Source organism: Danio rerio, chromosome 20 (assembly GCF_049306965.1).
Source record: "Danio rerio strain Tuebingen ecotype United States chromosome 20, GRCz12tu, whole genome shotgun sequence".
NCBI classification, from domain to species: domain Eukaryota; kingdom Metazoa; phylum Chordata; class Actinopteri; order Cypriniformes; family Danionidae; genus Danio; species Danio rerio.
The window spans coordinates 40,088,341-40,107,588 of record NC_133195.1 but is presented as its reverse complement, the minus strand read 5'-3'; the positions used below and the strand labels follow the sequence as shown (position 1 = coordinate 40,107,588).

The following is a 19,248-nucleotide window of genomic DNA, read 5'->3' as shown; positions in this document are numbered from 1 at the left end:
CTGGAGGCCGTTGTCAACCGACTGAATGATTGACTGGGTGACCGGCCATTAGACCGACCCACTCTCCTTTTTTCCTAAACCCAACTTATTTTACTGAATGACCCGCCCGCCCGCCCGCTTTCTTCCCTAAACCCAGCTGACGGTTAACAAAAGCCGTTCAGAAAAGGAAAAGCCCTCGTCTGATTTTTACCACATTTTCGGATTTTACCACATTCTCATCCTGATGTTCACTCGTTTTTTGGATTCTGTTTTTGTCTTAACTGATTTCTGGAATCGCTCTTTCCTGGACTCGAACGCGGTCATTGTCGCGGTCAACTCCTCTCTGTGCCTCAAGTCGATGACGTACATGACGAGCTAACTAGACAAACTGGTTGCAGCAGGAAAGCCCTCCACAAGGAGGTAAGCGGCCAGCCGGTAAGTGCCAGACGGAATGGCATCATACCGTCCCATAGCGTTAGCATAACAAAATTTAATGCAGCTATACAAACCTCAGGCTACGTAATTCGCGGTCTCCAAAATAGTCTGCGGAACTACATTTTCAGAATGAGCCTGTGTTGATCATATTGCTTTGTTGACAAAAGAAAAAACATTAATTGCATGTTTTACAACAAATAATTTAAATAATATGTCAAATTTTAATAATCTGTGTTTTGCACTCAAGAAAAAAATTTATTTTTTATTTGTATTTTTTTTAAAGATTTATTTTTGGCCTTTTTTATTAGATAGGACAGTATTTAGACAGGAAGCGAAGTTGGAGAGAGAGAGAGGGGGTAGGGTAGGGAAATGTCCTCGAGCCGGGATTCGAACATGGGACGCCCTGACGTGCTACTGCACCATATGTCGACATGCAAACCACTAGGCTATTGCGCCGACACGAGAAAAAAATTTTATCTCAAAAAGCGTATATAGTGGCCTTTGGCAAATTTGCGAAAACTAAAACTGGGAAAAAAAACGTAGCTCCTGGGACGTATTTGGCATTCTCCAGAAATGTAAACGTTAAATAGGGTACGTACTCAGAATGAGGCTGGGTTGTTTTTATATTAGGTAGATCATTTTGACTTGGTCCTTTTATAAGTAGCTCGCATGCTGAAAAAGTGTGGGCACTGCTGCCTTAAAGTCATCTTTTAAAATCTGTTCTAGTGTATTTGAATTTTACCCATGAATTGATTTATTTCTCTCATTCAATCAAAGTCTTTGTTTTCCAAGACTGATGAAACCAAAGGTTGCCCACATGAGAGCGTCTCTTCATTACTTTATCAAAGAAGCGGCTTGATCTGCAATTGAGCACTGCTATTTGAAATGGAAAACAGTAATTATGTAGAAAGACCCATGGGCGGAATGAGATTGCGATCAAAAAGATAACTGACCGAGCCATGGAATAATTAATAATTACTCAGTGAAAAGAGAGAGCGTTCTTTTATGTATTTTATTGTTTTCTTTTTTTTTTTGTACAAAAGAGCAAATTTGGCATACAGAGATACATTCACTTGTCACAGTATTGTTGTTGCTTTGTTTTTTTTTTTTAATGCAAGCTCAAACATTTGAAGGATGGCATTAGAATATACGCAAAAGCACACCCTTTTTTTGTTTCTCTCTTAATAAAAGACGCGCTCTGGCGCAACGTCATATGCTTTGATTCGTTCTAGTTTGTTCCTAAAGAGAACTAATCCCACACAAAGTGTCAACGAGAGCCCAAAATAAGTAATTCTATGAATAGAAAAAAATTGAGAAAAGTACTAGCATGCAAACACAACTTTCGTCAATAAGCTTCGAGAACTTTGAACGAGGAGAATGGCTTTACAAAGTGATAGTCCAGATTGCCGCAGTGAGGACACTGCTGTACATTGCTGTACTCGGAAAAATACTGCATACCCACACGTACATCTATGACCGGTTTCCCACAATGCTTGCAGTTCAGCCGGGCCTAGGCAGACAGAGAAAGTAAGAGCACATTTACACAACTTCAGTTATAATAGAACCACACACATGTTGGATTTGGTGGTTAATGAGGACTCTCAATAGGCATAAATTAATGTACTTTAAACTGTAAAGTAATGCTTATGGTCTTACCCTACCCTGATCTCTACAGCCAACCCTCACAGGAAACCTGAAGCAAATTTTGAATGTGAAAAGCATGTTTTTAACATTTTTGGATTACGAGGACACAAGGCATGTCCTCATAAGCCATCTCAATGTTGTAATAATTAGGCCATACAAACGGTATCACGTGGCAATTTGTAACTTTTTTATTTAGTGGATAATTTGTATGAATTTGTACAATCTTATTCATACAATTAAGTATGATTTGCTCATCCCCCAATGACGGTTGGGTTTGGGGGTGGGGTTTGATGCCACACCACCTTTTTAAAATCGAACATTTTCGTTCGACTGAACTAGAATTAGCCACTGAACTGACAAAACGTAAAACAGCACATTTCATTGAGAGATCAGGCTGGTCATACCCATGTCATTATATATACTATTGTCTTCATAAACCACCAAAACCAGTACACACACACATGGATAAATACAGATATGCATTAAAGATCAACATTAAAGAACAATTTATAAATACTTGGGCCTGGGTTTAGTCCATCTTGAGACGAAACAAATACACTGATCGATATTTAAAGGATAATAGTTAGTTCACCCAAAAATGTAAATTTATTTATATATTTATACATACATATATATATACTGTATATACATACTGTATATACATATATATATATATATATATATATATATATATATATATATATATATATATATATATATATATATATATCTATATACACACACATACATATATACACATATATATATATATAGTAATAATGTAATCTTCATCATAATTGATCACCATTAGAGAGCAACAATGATTGAAGCATGAACAAAGATTATAGTTAAAATGTCTGAAAGTTACATCAGTCAAAAGTGAGTAGGAAGTGTCGAGGCCTGCTGACAACCTGCTGTCAGAGGGTTTTAGTCACCTTCCAACTGCTCACCATTTTACAAAGTCAGTTAAAACCAGAAAGTTATGCTGCCATTAAGTAGAATTTATCACCTGAATATCTCCAATAGCTGTGATGCATCTGAAGGCATTCTCTAATTTTGATCAGTGTTCTTTTTAAAAACCTCAGTTAACTTTTCTCTATTATACTTCAGAATATAATGTCACTCATGAAATATGTGAGAAAAACTGATTTTTTTACTCCAGTTTGCATAACTTCAAATAGGATTAATCTGTGACCTCAAATTTTGACCTCAAATAAGTCAAACCTGTCTCTATATTGCATTAATTGAATTATACGTAGGTCAGGAATTGACTGTAAACAAATTATATGCGCTGAATTTAAACAAACTACTTAATTTAGTAATGTTCAACTTAATTAGCTTTTTTAAAATTCAGACTTTATAAATGTTTGCAAAAATTTGCAGTGAACCATTTCATCAGTGTTTCATTTAGAGTATAAGTCTCAAACTCAATTCCTGGAGCGCCACAGAACAGTTTTGCTCTAACTGCATTTCCAATAGCTTTGCTGTTTTAATATTAAAGCGACCATGGTGCAATATATTTACAACATATAAAAAATTTATTGAAGTGAAAAATGTATATGTGAAAAATGTGAAATATATATGTATTATTTAATTTCCCCCGCCCAGAGCAAATGCGTAACTAATGTCCGTGTGCGACAGTCTTACTAGCCAATTGAGTGAGCACACTTTCGTTCTGCCCAATCAGAATTGCTATACTGAAGTATGCGGAAAGCCCACAATAAAAAGAAATTTAAAAACTAACAAACAGGAAAGCGCTTCAGAGTGATGATAGCATTTGGCACTTCAGAAGCATTAATAGACGAATTAATATCAAATAAAAACAGGACATCTGTAATATGGAAATATTTTGGTTTCAATGTCACAGACATTAAATACAAACCGGTAATTTGTAAGAACTGTTTTCACAGCATGATGAAATACAACAACCAGCACCTAAAAAAGCACCCCAGGCAGCTATATGAGGAGCGTCTTGCTAAAAGGTCAACTGAAAGTATTGCCAGTGACACTCAAACTAGTAGCAAGCAACAGCAAACTACTATTTCAGAGTTGTTTTAGCCATGTTAGTTTGCTGAGTGTTCTGTAGTTTTATAATTACTGTTTTTTTGTTTGTATAATAAGCTACACCATCTCCCTAATCTGAGTTCAACGTGTTTACAGAAAGGTAAGGTTATTTTATTTATGTTTACTGTCTGCTCTAGAGAAAAATGCGTGATTCATTTCTGAATATTTAAAAACATTTACCTTAAGTAAGTTAATCTCTTTTCAGATCCTTTTTTAACTAACACTCACTGGATTTAGGAAATGTAAGCTATGATACAGTTTATTGAGCTGAAGCTTGACTACAAAATAAATTGCGAATCAAATCGAAATCGTAATATCTGTGTTACGTCTATGTCGTTTGGGGACTGTTGTTTCGCTTTTGCTGTTTTTTTTTGTGTTTATAGGATACGCGGGTTGGCTGTGTTGGATGTCAATCATTCAAGACACAGACTGACGTGCGATGACGCAATAGAGAAGAGTTCCAATCGTTGCGCTGCAGGATGGTGAGACACTATATAAGGAAAATGCTGCATCAGTTCGGGATAGCTGACATTTTGTGTGAACTTAAGCTGTGTTTGACTTTTGTTTTGAGTGTGTGTTTCTTCCCCTTTAGCTTTGATCCATCATTGTTTGATTAACTTTTGTTGGTGTGCTTTGTTTGACATGTAAATACTGAAACGTTTTTGTTTCAAACTCTTTTAAGACCTGGAGTGTGAACATTGTATCTGTGTATTATTTTGGATGGAGGAGTGGGAATAGGTAAGCTCTGTTACTTGATGAACATTGCGAACACGCAGAATTCTTTTATTTATACTAGGTTACGGATTTGTGCCACACTTGTAAGTTTTACTTTGGAAGGAGAGAGTAAGTAAGATACGATATCTCTGACGTTGAAGGTTTACTTTTTGTTTTAATTTGTAGTTCTAGGGGAAGATTTTATTAGGTTAGTTAGCTGAGTTTTGTTTTATTCTTTTCTTTTGTTTGGTACAGTCCGTTCCCTTTATCCTCCTTATTTCTGTTAAACTTGTTTATTTTATTTTTTATTTTTTGTTGTGAAATCGTTGTAGTAACTACTTTTGTGTGAAACTTTATTTTTCCATACGCATTTAAACATCCACAGCTTGTTTATAATGAACAAGTTCACTTAAGTAGCACTTTCGTGTCTTGTTGTTCCTCATCTATTGTAAATGGCAGCAATAATCATAACCGGCTTAATGTTTTCCTTTTCGTTCCCCCTTGACCATAAAAAAGTAACGGAAGGGATGTAACAATCAAAAACATAAATAATCGCAATTAGATATTTTCCCTAAATCGCACAGCCCTATAAAACGTGTTATAATAGTCTTGTAAAATGGGTCCACTGACCTTAAAGGTGTAAAAACTGCTTTTATTCCCACCAAACTAAAATAAATACGACTTTTTTCAGAAAAAAAAAATTATAGGAAGTACCCTAAAAATGTCTGTTAAACATGACTTGGAGAACATTTGGAATATTCTCTTCTTAGAATATTCACAAAAGGGCTAATAACCTAAATATATGAAATATAATACAGAAAACAAACAAATGCATTACCTGACAGCACGGCGACGCAGCCAGTATATCGTATGTATACATTGTGCCCAACTGGTGCCAGCTTCCATCCCACCTGGACTTGCACTTTATACACACGATTTTGTGCACTCCTTCCAGGCAGTCCACGCAGATGGCATAAAGGTGCATCAGCCTCCCTTTAGAACATAAACAGAAACCCCTTTTAAACTGCAATCAGACACTAATTCATGAAAATATATTCTAATAGGGATTTAATGACATGCCACGATCAAAGCATTATTATCTGTCACAGCTGCTTTGCTTCTTAATTAGGAGAAGAAAAGGATGTCTTTTATTCTCAATCAACTAAACGCTTTTTGATATTTCACTGAAAACATCCTTGCTTTAGTATTCAACAACAGTCATATTTCATTCGCAAATGCTACTTGAGTTGTTATTGCTGTGGTGAAAACTTATTATCATACAGAGTTCATCAACGACTCAGCCCGGCATCGTTTATTATAAATGGCAAGGCTGGAAAAGTTTTTTGCTGTTCTTGCTATTTTATAAGACATTAACGGTGTGCTTGCGATGCTCCAAACCACTGTGTTCTTTTTAATAAGAAGAACAGAAAAAGAATCGAGTAAAAGAAAACTTCCATTATACCAGCAACAAGAAAGTAAGTGACATTTGTGTTTTAGGGATATTTATAATTTCACTACTAAAAGTGCAAACATCAAGCTTACAAAACGGTGTGGAAACTGTTTGATAATTAAAAGATGATTAAGAGTAAATGGACATTGTTAAAATCGATCCAATTGTGCTTTCGATCATTTTAAAGGGATATTTCAACCAAAAAATGACAATGTACTCACTATTTACTCACCCTCTAGTGCACAGGTGTCAAACTCAGTTCCAAAAGGGCCGCAGCTCTGCACAGTTTAGTTCCAACCCTAATTAAACACACCTGATCAAACTAATTGAGTCCTTCAGGCTTGTTTGAAACCTACAGGTAAGTGTGTTGGAGCAGGGTTGGAACTAAACTGTGCAGGGCTTCGGCCCTCCAGGAATTGAGTTTGACACCCCTGCTCTAGTGGTTCTAAAGCTTTATGCATTTCTTTGATTGATTTGATTTGAACGCTAAAGACGGGAAAATGAACGCGTTGATGAACGCTAATGCTTAGGGAAAGCTGAAAACCTGCAACCATTGGATTTAATGGTAGGAAAATATATTTTTCAATAAAGAACTCGGATGTTCAGTTCAGTTTTGGGTAAATTATTTCTTTAAGTCTTGAGTTATGATAACAGATATGAGATTTTATGATAGTGTTTAGCTTTTACTTAATATTAAGAAACTTTTTAGACAATGATATTGAAGTGACCAGGGGCGGACTTAGTGATTTGGGGGCCCTAAGCAATCCCAATTATGGGACCCTAGCATTAAAACTCAAAACACTCTCTTTCTCTATAGATTTTGTCTTTTTCCCTGTAGGTTCGTTTTTATGAAAATAAACTGCATGTTAGAAATATATTTTAAGTGGAACCTTTAACTTCTTAATGTAAAATTAAATACAATAAATTCACAAAAAAAAAAGTTTACACTATATGTACAGTTACGATTAATAAACCATATTTGTGATTAGATTTTAATATTTGCATGTGCGGTACAGAGGGAACGTTTCACTATTCATGGGGGCCCCGGGTTTTGAAAAGAAGTAATAGCATTAAAATCTTAATGGTTATAGACAGATCTCACAACATATGATAGAAAATCTATAAAAGAGCTATATGATTAATATAGGCTTCTTCACATTGGTCTGCTTACCTCGCTCCTAATCAAGTCCACCCCTGATTGCCAGTATGTAGCACCATGAAAGTCCTTAACATTTCATTTACACTTAATATTGGCATTAAAATATCAGAGTAATGATGACGTTTTGAATGAGTAAGATTCAAAAATGTAACCTGTTGTTTAATACTGGTTTTATTAAAACAAGGTTTCTGAAATATTGATATATTTATAAATGAGCTATATGATTAATATAAGGTTCTTGGCAATGTTTGGGGCCCCCTAATTCTCTGAGTGTGTTTCATTTCTCATTTGCAAGTAACTTTGGATATAAGCATCCACCAAATGATTGAAGGAATAGCTCACCCAAAAATGAAGATTTACTCACTATTAACTTGCATTCAAGTCCCAAACCTTTATGAGTTTAACACAAAAGAAGATATTTTAAAGAAAGCTGAAAGCCTGTAACCATTGACTTCAAACAAGTCAATAGTTGCAGGTTTCCAACATTTTTCTAAATATCTTCTTTTGTGACAAAAAGAATAAAGAATGTTCCGTTTTGGGTGAACTATCCCTTTACATGTTATCACAGTGTTATGAAGCTTTATCAAGTGATGTCTAAACCTTTATGAGTTTCTTTCTTCTGTTGGATACAAGAGAAGATATTTTGAAGAAAGTTGAAAACCTGTAACCATTGACTTCCACAGTAGGAAAAACAAGTCAATGGTTGCAAGGTTTCAACATTTTTCTAAATATCTTCTTTTGTGTCAAAAAAATAAAGAACTCAGAATGTTCAGTTTTGGGTGAATTATTCATTCAAATGGTAAAGGTATCAGAGCATAATTATGAAAGGATGTTTACATATACAATTTGAGTCAATATACAATGACAGCAAATCTAATCTACTGTAAATGTTAAAATGGGAGAATTGTGTATGAAATCCAAAACGATCAGGAATCTTAGGCAATACTAGCCTGTACTTTACTTACTGAGAATTCTGTAGACAGTGATATTAAAGTAATTGACTGTGCTTCTACAGTAACTGAGCATACTGTAAAACATTTTAATTTGCAAGTTAACTTTGGATAAAAGCATCCGCCAAATGATTAAAGGGATAGCTCACCCAAAAATGAAGATTTACTCACTATTTACTCACTCTCAAGTGGTGTTCAAACCCTTATGAGTTTCTTTCTTCTGTTGGACACAAAATAAGATAGTATGAAGAAAGCTGAAAACTTGTAACCATTGATTTCAAACAAGTCAATGGTAACAGGTTTCCAACATTTTTCAAAATATTTTCTTTTGTGTCAAAACTGAATTATCCCTTTTAATGGTATCACAGTGTTATGATAATTGATATTAGATTTGCTAAAGATTACATTTAGCATTTAACGCTTTTGAATTATTAGCATATTTACATATAGAATTAAAGTTAATGTAACAATGTAGCAAACGTAGCAAAGGTATTATAAGCTTTAAAATTGCAGAAATGTACATGAAATCCAAAATAGCAAATAATCCAGCAATCTCAACAAATACTAGTGTTTACCTTATACTTAATATTGAGAAATGTTTAGACAGTGATATTGAAGTGACTTCAAATTCAATTTCAAAGTCAAATTTCCCATTTGAAAGTAGCTTTGGATAAAAGCATCAAATGACTGAAGTGATAGCTCATTCCAAAAATTGAAGAATTACTCAGTATTTACACCCTCAAGGTTTGTTCAAACCTTTTTGAGTTTCTTTCTTCCGTTGGACACAAAGAAAGATATTTTTAAGAAAACGGAAAACTATTAACCATTAACTTAATGCTATGCAAGTCAATGGTTACAGGTTTCCAACATTTTTCAAAATAACTTATTTTGTGTTCAACAGAAGAAAGAAGCTCAGAAAGGTTTGAAACAAATAAAGAGAAAGTAAATGAGACAAATTTTATTTTTGGGTGAAATATCCTTTTTCTCATAACGTAAAACACTACAATGAGCAATCTTAAAATAAATAATCTGAAAGAAAACATTAAAAATGTTCATGCTTGACATAATTCAGGACGTCTTTCTTAACTAAAACAAGTTTAATGATGAATAATAGTGGATTTGCTCACCTTGTAAGTGGCAAGGTACATCATACTCAATCTCATCATGGCGCGAGGGGCTTAGAAACAGGGTTCCGTCCACTAAAGGGAACTGCTCAAAGATGGGCAGCGTGTGATGGCACAGGGCACAGTTCACCACGTTACGGTGACTGGCACTGAGCGCAGAGAGGATGAACTTCCTGAGATCCTCTCCCTGCCCGGCTTGGGCATCGTCCTCCATGCGCACATGATACGTATTGAGTTTGTGCCGGGGAATGTGCGTGAGCAGCTCTGAAAGATCCAGCCTCCTCAGGAACTGCACGGGGTTGTCAAGCCGAGGCAGGCACATGTTGGCAGCTCCCTGCTCCAGAAGAGCCCCTCGTCCTTCCAGACCCCCAGCCTGAAAGTGCTTCTTGTGTCCTTCTGTATGAACCGCGTTCTTTAGGAACTCGCCCAGATGTCTGGAGCTGCGCGGCCCGCCGAGAGGCTGGGGGGAGAAGGAGGAGAAGCCTGACGGAGGGGACTGAGCCGGGGATTCACAAGGGGAGCGCAGCCCGTGGGACATCCCACCGACTGCATTGAGAGGACCAGCGTGACATCGCTCCTGACAGTTCTGCCAATCTGCTGATTGTCTGCGTGAAAGCTCCTGACTGGAGCCGCGGTGCGCCAGCTTATGACTCGCTGGAAATTTCCCTTTCTTGGGCTCGTCGGCAGTTTCCGGCCCGCCGCAAGCACCACCTCCGCAGGCCAGGCTGCTGAGCTTTCCGCTCCCCTTCTCAGGCATCTTTTTCTTGCGCTCGTCCTGCATGCGCTTCACCTGGTACCAGTCTGTATCCTTTTTCAGGTGTCCCTGGCCGCAGCGGCAGGAGCAGAAGCGGAAGGCCAGATCGTAGCCTTTTTTGGTCCACATGTTCTGCCGGCACTGCTTCTCGTTCCAGCTGCGCGCCCGGCCGATGCAGTTGAACTGCACCAGGATGCTGCTCTCCCACTCATAAAAGCACTGCAGGTGCATCCAGTTGCCATAGGGGCAGAGTTCACTGTTGCACACCACACGCTGGTAGTCGTCCTTCTCAAGGTCGACGGGACGGCCCAGACTGCACACTAATGGGGTGGCACATGGAGCCTCTGCCAAACACAGTGAAGATGCTGTTAACTCAGGAAATGACAACACTTTCATCATTTCCTCGCACTCGTGTTGTTCCAAGCTGGTGTCAATTTCTTTTGTTCAATGAAAAGCCAAAAGAGATTTTAGAATGATTCACTTACACTGCAGGCAACGCAACAAAAGTGAACAGTGACGTTAATATTTTTTGGTTTTGAAAAATGTCATTTGGGCTTGAAACAATGCGAGGGTTAGGAAATAATGGCTATTTTTTTTGTGTCTGTGTGTGTGTGTGTGTGTGTAAATTATCTCTAATGCAGATAAGGGCTGTGCCATATGACATAAAATAGTACTACTGCACACTCTCAGAAAAAAAGCTACATCGTGGGACAAATAATTTACCTTCAGGAACAGTTTTGTACCTTTGTTAAAGTTGTACCTTATATGGTACAGAAAAGACCTCTTATGATACTGTTCTGTACTTTTTATGGCACAAGAAAAATGAAGATACACAATTGTTCACATAAAAAAAGTACATAAGTGTTGGACAACTCCTTCTTTATTACGATATCTATGAAAATAAATATTACTGGAAAGGCAAAGTGATTTTATGAAAAATTTCCATATTAAAGCATGAATCACCATGTAAAAGCACGTTTAAAGAAACTCATAAACATTAATTATTAAATTCTATAATACAAAACAACTGGTGAAACAAAACTTTTTTGCAAACTAAACATTTAAGGCATTTTTAATAAACATTTGGTGAGCATTTTCTGATAAATACAGTTTCATTATTGATATCCGCACCTTTTGGCGTTTGCTTTCCACTACAAACATGAGCTGGCAAAAGTCCTGCATATGGAGAGTGTTCATGCAGACATTTTGCTATTGTAAAACTTATCAAACATTGTGCATATCTCGTTACAATACATTTGCATAATTCTATTTCTATTTTAAAATTAAGTAAGGTAAATAAAATTTGAAATGATTAAAAAGGTATTAAAAAAACTTTTTTGGGTGAACTATCCCTTTTAATGTTATCAGTGTTATGATAATGCATATGAGATTTGCTAAAGATTACATTTACCATTCAGCCTTATTAGCAATCAATGTCACAATGTAGCAAACGTAGCACAGGTAATATAAGCCTTAAAATTGCAGAAATGTGCATGAAATCCAAAATAGCAAATGATCCAGCAATCTCGACAAATACTAGTGTTTACCTTGTACTTAATATTGAGAAATGTTTAGACAGTGATATTGAGGTGATTTCAAATTCAATTTCAAAGTCAAATTTCCCATTTGAAAGTAGCTTTGGATGAAAGCATCAAATGACTGAAGTGATAAGCATGTTTAAAGAAACTCATAAACATTAATTATTAAATTCTATAATACAAAACAACTGGTGAAACAAAACTTTTTTGCAAACTAAACATTTAAGGCATTTTTAATAAACATTTGGTGAGCATTTTCTGATAAATACAGTTTCATTATTGATATCCGCACCTTTTGGCGTTTGCTTTCCACTACACAAGTGAGCTGGCAAAACTCCTGCATATGGAGAGTGTTCATGCAGACATTTTGCTATTGTAAAACTAATCAAACATTGTGCATATCTCGTTACAATACTTTTGCATAATTCTATTTCTATTTTAAAATTAAGTTAAATAAAATTTGAAATGATTAAAAAGGTATTAAAAAACATTTTTATATTGTAGATGGGAGAATGTGTTTCTGTAACACTTTTCTGAAGTGTTGTGAAATGTTTAGCAAAAATAGATCTTTTGATTCATGTTAAAGTATTTTTTATTCTTAATAGTAATTGGAAAAGTTGCATTTACACAAAAAGAAACATAAAAAAAAACATTGTTTAAAACTGTATAATGTTTATATATTTACTAAAAAAATGGACACATTTTGGATAAAGCAAAATGCCTTTAAATAGTTGTTGAAGCAACACATTTGACACTGTTAAGGTACAAAGTGTCTTGTTACTGTAGTGAAACCTTTATGGATCAGATTTGTATTTGATGAAGATACAATATTGTATTTGCTGGTTTAAAAAACCAAAAGTGCATTTTGGTTTCCCATGGTACAAATCATGTCTTTAAAAGGTACAAACTGCAATGGTACAAATCTGTTTCTTTGTCTTAAGGTACAATTCTTTTCCATAAAAAGGTGCTGCCCCCGTGACAAGGGTTTGTACCTTCTAACAACATTGTGCCATGTTTTCTGAGAGTGTATATTGTATTGACAAAATAAAATGTCTGTCTACTCGTTTCATTTTATGTTTGTTTCACATTATTTACAGTATTTATGGTCATATTTTTTCATAATTTATATTAGCGCAATATTACATGCCATTATGGGGATGCAGAAAGACACATGAACAATAGCATGGTAAGAAAGTTACAATCTTGAAAGTATAATGTTTATATTTTGCGATATACTATTTTTTATGTTGGGCCTATAAATCATTAGCTTTTGAAAGAGTTTATTTATTATTAATAGGGCTGTGTGATTAATCGAAATCAAATCGCAACAGCAATTTGAAAAGTTGCGATTAGTTAATCACAAGAGGTTGCCATATGAAATATACAGTATGTGTATTATTTCATTTCCTCTGCCCGGAGCAAATGCGTGACAACATGTGTCCTGACATTTTATCCTGCCCATCAGATTACGCTACCAACACAGTATTTGAATGGTTTTGAGGTTGGGGTTAGATCTTAGGTAGGTAAGGACAATATTACAGCTTCATATCACACTACTCCACATTCAAATTTACACTGGTAGCAAAATCTGATGGGCAGCATATTGCGTCATCAAAATATACTGCCAACTTTTTGAATGGAAGGTGAACAATCTGACAAACGTAGGACAAATCAACAGAACACCGGCTGTGTGTGACAGCCTTACTAGCCAATTGAGCGAGCGCACTTTCATTCTGCCCAATCAGAATTGCGCAACTGAACTACGCAAAAAATAAAAGAAAAAAGAAAACAAACAAGAAAGCCCTGACAAGTGGGAATACGGCGTCTGTTGCTTCAGAAACATTAATAGTCGAATTAGTATCAAAGTAAAACAGCATTTGTAATATGGAAATATTTTGGTTTCAAGTCACAGACACCAAACAAAAACAGGTCATTTTTAAGAGCTGTCGCAGAATTGTTGCCACGGCTTACAGATTATTGAGCTGAAGCTTGACTACAGAATTAAAGCGTAAATCAAATCACAATATCTGTCAAAAAACATCGCAATTAGATATTTTCCCCAAATCGCACAGCCCTAACGCCCCATTCACACGGGGCTTCAGCGTCAATGCTTGACTGAAGGCGTGCCTGAAGTTGGGGCTGAAACAATCGTCATAGAATCGTCAGCCAATAGCAATAGGCCACAGTCTAGCTGGTGTATTTGCATACAGCGATCTGATTGGCTGACGCTTCCGTCGGCACTTGAAAAAATGAGCTAATCCCAACTTCTGCAGCGAGCAACGTCTCTGAACAGCGCAGACGGATCCACAATGCAGTTCGGCAACACCTGACGTCACACATTCTAAGTGAATAAGAAGCGTTGACGCTGACGCCCCGTGTGAATGGGGTGTAATTATTAAAGTTTATTTTTATTATGATTTTTTAATCACACATTTGTTCTAAATAAAGTGAGAAATATAATCACATATGAACTAGTACATTTTCAAGTACTATAAAAAATGTGTTAATATACGTAATCTATTAATTGATTGAATTTTCAGAAAAGACTTATGTCATGATATGAGATCTTTGTCATATCTATGCCCTGCCCTAATGCAGACTACAGTGTTTACATTTAGTGTTACTCATGATATACAAATAAAGAAATAACTAAATGTTTGTTTTACGTGGTTAAATGTTTTCTATGCTAATGAACAAATGAATGACTGGGTGAATGAATACAAATGTGAATAAATGTAACCTTCTATCAATTCATTGAGGGACATCTATTTATAGGCAGTGTGATTCAAGCAGCTTCTCTGGCAGAATTTTCAATGTCAGTACAACGAATCCATCAATTCTATTTATGATAACTCTGTGGGTGCGAATCCCACTCCAACAGAAAAAAAAATATTATGTAACTTTCGTGAATGAAGGGTGCATGTGTCATGAGAGACAGAGAAAGACAATTACACAACAGAGAATTTTGCTCCTCAAATTTGATTGACAGCCGCCTTAAAAAGTACTGTTTTCATGTTTGAATCACTACAGTTAACGTGTTCGCTTTACCTTTCAAGCACATTACCCAGACTGTGTCAGCATAAAGTGAAAGAACTGCATCTCTCATAAACTTGTGTGAAGTCGACTGTAGTGAGGAGCAGGTTAATTTGTTTAACGCAATGGCAGCCCTGAGTGGGTTTTTCTCACTAATGTTTGTGTCTGGTTAAAATGACAACATGGAGTGGGGCTGGATGATCAAGGGGATTGTTTACTTAAAAATGAATGTTTTTTTTTGTTTGTTTAGCGCATTTATTGTGTATACACCCAAAGCGCTTTACAATCATGAGCGGGGGTCTCTCCACTCCACAACCAGTGTGCAGCATCCACTTGGATGATGCGACGGCAGCAACAGAACAACTGCGCCAGAGCTCACACCACACTAGCTATAGGTGGAGTGGGTAGGAATAGGTGGAATTTGCTCACCTTTGAGACAATTAAGAGGTGACTTTTATTAGCAAAACATTTAAGAAAATTTTAAGTAGGCTTGTGATGATTTTAAATGTTTTTGTGCCAACTAATTGCTGAAGTTTTCTCACGATATACAGTATCAAGGCTATTTTAATAGGTAATATAACAAACAAAACTTTGTATATTACTTTACTGTACATGTTCAGAGGAAACAAATGTTAACTAATTAAATTGCAAAGGTATTATAAAGTAAAACAGGTAACTTTTTATAGTTTCATTAGTAAATAATAATTAATGGATTAAAATAGACGGCAAGAAAAAAAATTATAAAAAGGTAAAAAAATATATGAATTATTTAAAAATATCAAAACTATTTTGACTTGTAGCAATCAGATTAAGACTGTGATTTTAACATGTTATTAGGCTTTAACATACCCTTAACTATTAATTATTGAAGGCTTATTGCACAGGGTCACCATACAATAGCCCTATAAACAGTCACAGAATGATATTTCAGCGTTTAGTAGGCCAGATTAAGCTGTATTTTGAAGTGTCTATGATATCAATATTGCAAATATTCATTATCACAATATATTTAATAATTAAATATAGACATATATCTAATTTTGGTAACACTTTATTTTGATGGTCCGTTTGAGCAGTGGTTCCGAAACTTTTCAGCCCGCAACCCCCAAAATGACAATGCCAGTGACTCACCACTAATATCCTCTGAAGTGGTTATAAATACAGAAACCTTGCATACAATGGGGCACACACACCAATGGACCCAAGTCTATTCATTGTTTATTTTTTAATGCATGCCAGTGCTATAAATGGGCCAGAAAGTTTAACCTGGTGTTATGAAATCAATCAGCTGCATCTGACGCTACTGCTGTGTCTTTAATATAATGCAATTACCCCAGGGGTTGCAATCCAACAGAACTAGTAACTATAAACAACTATTTTTTCTCTTCAGTAGGTTATGGATAAAATATGGTCATTCTTATAGATTAATAAAAATTTATAGATTTTTGGAAATCACCAGGCGACCCCCCTTCAGTGTCCCCCGACCCCCACTTTGAGAACCATTGCATTTGAGTAATAGTAGACTGTCTGCTTAATATCTGTTGATATGCTCATTCAACAGACATTTAACTGACTATAAGAAACTTTGCAAGTACATGTCAACCTAACAGTCTACTTATAATCTAATGAGAATTAGTTGGCATGTAGATGCAATGTAACTTAAAATCAACAAACGGACCGCCAAAATAAACTGTGATGCTAATTTTGAGCTGAATATTCAGGGATTCCTAAAATGCATGTCAATAGAGATTGGGACTCTAATGGTCCAAAAAAATGTAAACAAAAATACAGGTAAAGCAAAATTACACAGATTTCTTATGAAGTGAAGCAATCAGTCAGTGCAAGAAACAGTATTCATTCTATTCTATTTTGGCTGGAGTTTTTTTAACTCAAAGTGCTGAACTGGTTAGGCAGTGTATGGTAACCTGTTTCAAGGTTTACCGTGGTTTGGAAAAGTCAAGGTTTTAAATCTGCAAAAAAAAAAAAAAAATCAGTAATACCATTCCTATGGTATGTGTATGGGTGTTTATGTGTTGTAAATATATCTGTGTCACTGAAACTAATGAGGATAGAGAAGTCAATGATTAATTTGAATTATTTAGCCTGACATGTTTACTGCTCCAAAATATTATAATATGTTTCCTAAAATCAAATAAATTGTGTTCAATGGGGGGAAAGTTGTTGTTTTTTACTCAGACATTAAAAATGTATTTATTTTAGAGCAGTAATCACAATACAGACATACTGTGGTATTTTTATCCAAGGTTATCATACCGTCAGAAAGTTATGGTGGTCCATCCCTGGTAGCTGATGACTTTTCATACATTTCATGATGGATTCAACTTAAAACTTTAAATGTTCTACAGAACAACAACAAGTCAGCAAAAACTTGCAGGGTGAGTAAAATAGCAGTAAATTTTCATTTTTTGAGAGGACTATGCCTTTAAAGAATGCTTTGAGCGCAGAAGGAAAGGCTCTGTTGCTCTGCTTCACTCATAAATGCAAGCTTCAGTCTACACTTCTGCAAAAGATTTTTGTATTTTTCCTCAAGGTAAAAACACACAACCTGAACAATCTGCCAGACAGCAATTTCAGTTGTTTTAAACGAATAAACATGAATGAATACTTTTATTTAGAAATAAATAAGGATTACCTGGCAGTCTGCTATTCCATCTCACAACATCACCCACTCAAAATACAAGCAAGCATTTCCTCCACCTCAAGAGCCCGTGCCATTCTATGCATAATTAAACACCCAAACAGTGCGTCACTATATTGACATGACCTGCCATTACACAACATTCAATGCCCAGATCACATGTAGCTCCATGTCAAGTGCATGTACCCTTGAGCAAGGCCTAAACACAACCACCTTACAGTTGCAGGACGACAAGTGAAAGCGCGGAAATCTCCGGGCTAATGTCGTAACAACAGTGATGGTGGTGATGACACGCGCGCGAAACAAGTTGCAGCAAGTGAGAAAACATTTGAGGAAGGGAAGGCGCGCGTGCACGTTTAGGGAAACGCACCTATTGCTCGAACCCTGACTGAAGTGAAGTGACGGTCGGTTCTTACCGCTTCTGTTGTCGCTCGGCGGACCCGCCGTGGCTCCGGTCAACGCCGAGGCAGTTCCTCCCGTAACCCCAGACGCAGAGGCTCCATTTTCTTGCTCGTCCCCGCTACTATTCGTGCGTTTATTTCTCTTCCCCTTGTTGCTTTTTTGGTTGGGCATAATGGAGCGCTCAGTATGAATGCAGCCTGTCAGCGACCGCGACCGAGCATTTCTGCGGATATCATGTCGAGGACGGATTGAAGGATGTTAACGCGCGTAAGATGCAGATGTTAGAGCTGGATCACCATCATCATCATCTTCTTCTTCATCATCATCCTCCAGATTTGTGCAGGCAGTCTTGACAGCAGAGGTACACCCTGAAGAAGGCGTGTCCCTCTCTTGTTTTGATTCCTGCTCTGAAGAGAGAATGTTCCTCTGGCTCCGCCTCCATCTCTGATCCAGACCCACAGCTCAGAGTTATTAATAGCACAGACTAAGAGGGAGTCCCGAGTAGATAATCATCGACACGCTGCTAAATTTATTAGAAGTTATAAATGCTCGGCCACCGCATATGGATTCGTGAGTGATGATGGACGTGCTGTTAGAGGTGATTCAAGGTTTTAATTTGAAGTTTTTAAATAGGTGATATAGTGAACCACTTTAAGTTCTGTAACTTAAATCTTTACATCTTTTTATACTGGGGTTCTGGGACCCCCAGAGGACTACAAGGGACTAGATATAAATAAATACTCAAATACACAATGAAACATAATGCTAAAAAATCAGTACATAAAACAAACAAATAGGAAATAAAATAAATTTACATTTAAAATAAATATAAGCTAGCAAATCATCCAAAATGTAATACCCGTTATAAGAAATAAATACCAAATAGGTTAAAATAGAAAAAAAATGTTTCAAATAAATAAATACATTACAATAAGTAGATAAAATGAAATTTAACACAGGGTTTTACTACAAAAGTTCAACGACTTTTCCTGGACTTTCAAGTCAATTTTCATGACCTAATCATTCATGTAATGTCTACATATACATGGTAAATCATATGAAACGTTTAAATTTATTGCAGCATATCATAAAGCACACAATAGTTTCAATTTATTTTTTTATATCTATGTAAAATAGTTGATGCTTACACAGCACTAATCTTGTGAGATCATGTTTTTGACCAAGAAAAGAAAAGAAGTAAAAACAACTAACCTCAATTCCAATATACAGATATTTGTCAAACTACTTTTAAATAATCTTAATAGTTTGTTAAACTAGTAATCGTAGATAAAAGTAGTTCTGTTGTAAAGTCGTGATCACACTGCACTTTTTGCTCCATAGAC

At 36.0% G+C, this 19,248-nt stretch overlaps 1 protein-coding gene and 1 long non-coding RNA gene across 2 annotated transcripts; one reads left to right on the top strand and one right to left on the bottom strand.

Moving 5' to 3' along the window:
• Window positions 1–1,678: 1,678 nt before the first annotated feature.
• On the bottom strand, window positions 1,679–18,174 carry heca (hdc homolog, cell cycle regulator). The gene is given in 4 exon segments (NM_001045126.2): window positions 1,679–1,924; window positions 5,675–5,829; window positions 9,523–10,617; window positions 17,920–18,174. Coding segments are annotated over 4 exon segments (1,572 nt in total). The 5' UTR covers window positions 18,077–18,174; the 3' UTR covers window positions 1,679–1,759.
• LOC141379386 (uncharacterized) lies at window positions 4,048–11,938 on the top strand. The gene is made up of 3 exons (XR_012395978.1): window positions 4,048–4,222; window positions 4,506–9,285; window positions 11,594–11,938. It is a non-coding gene; the product is annotated as an uncharacterized lncRNA (long non-coding RNA).
• Window positions 18,175–19,248: the final 1,074 nt, after the last annotated feature.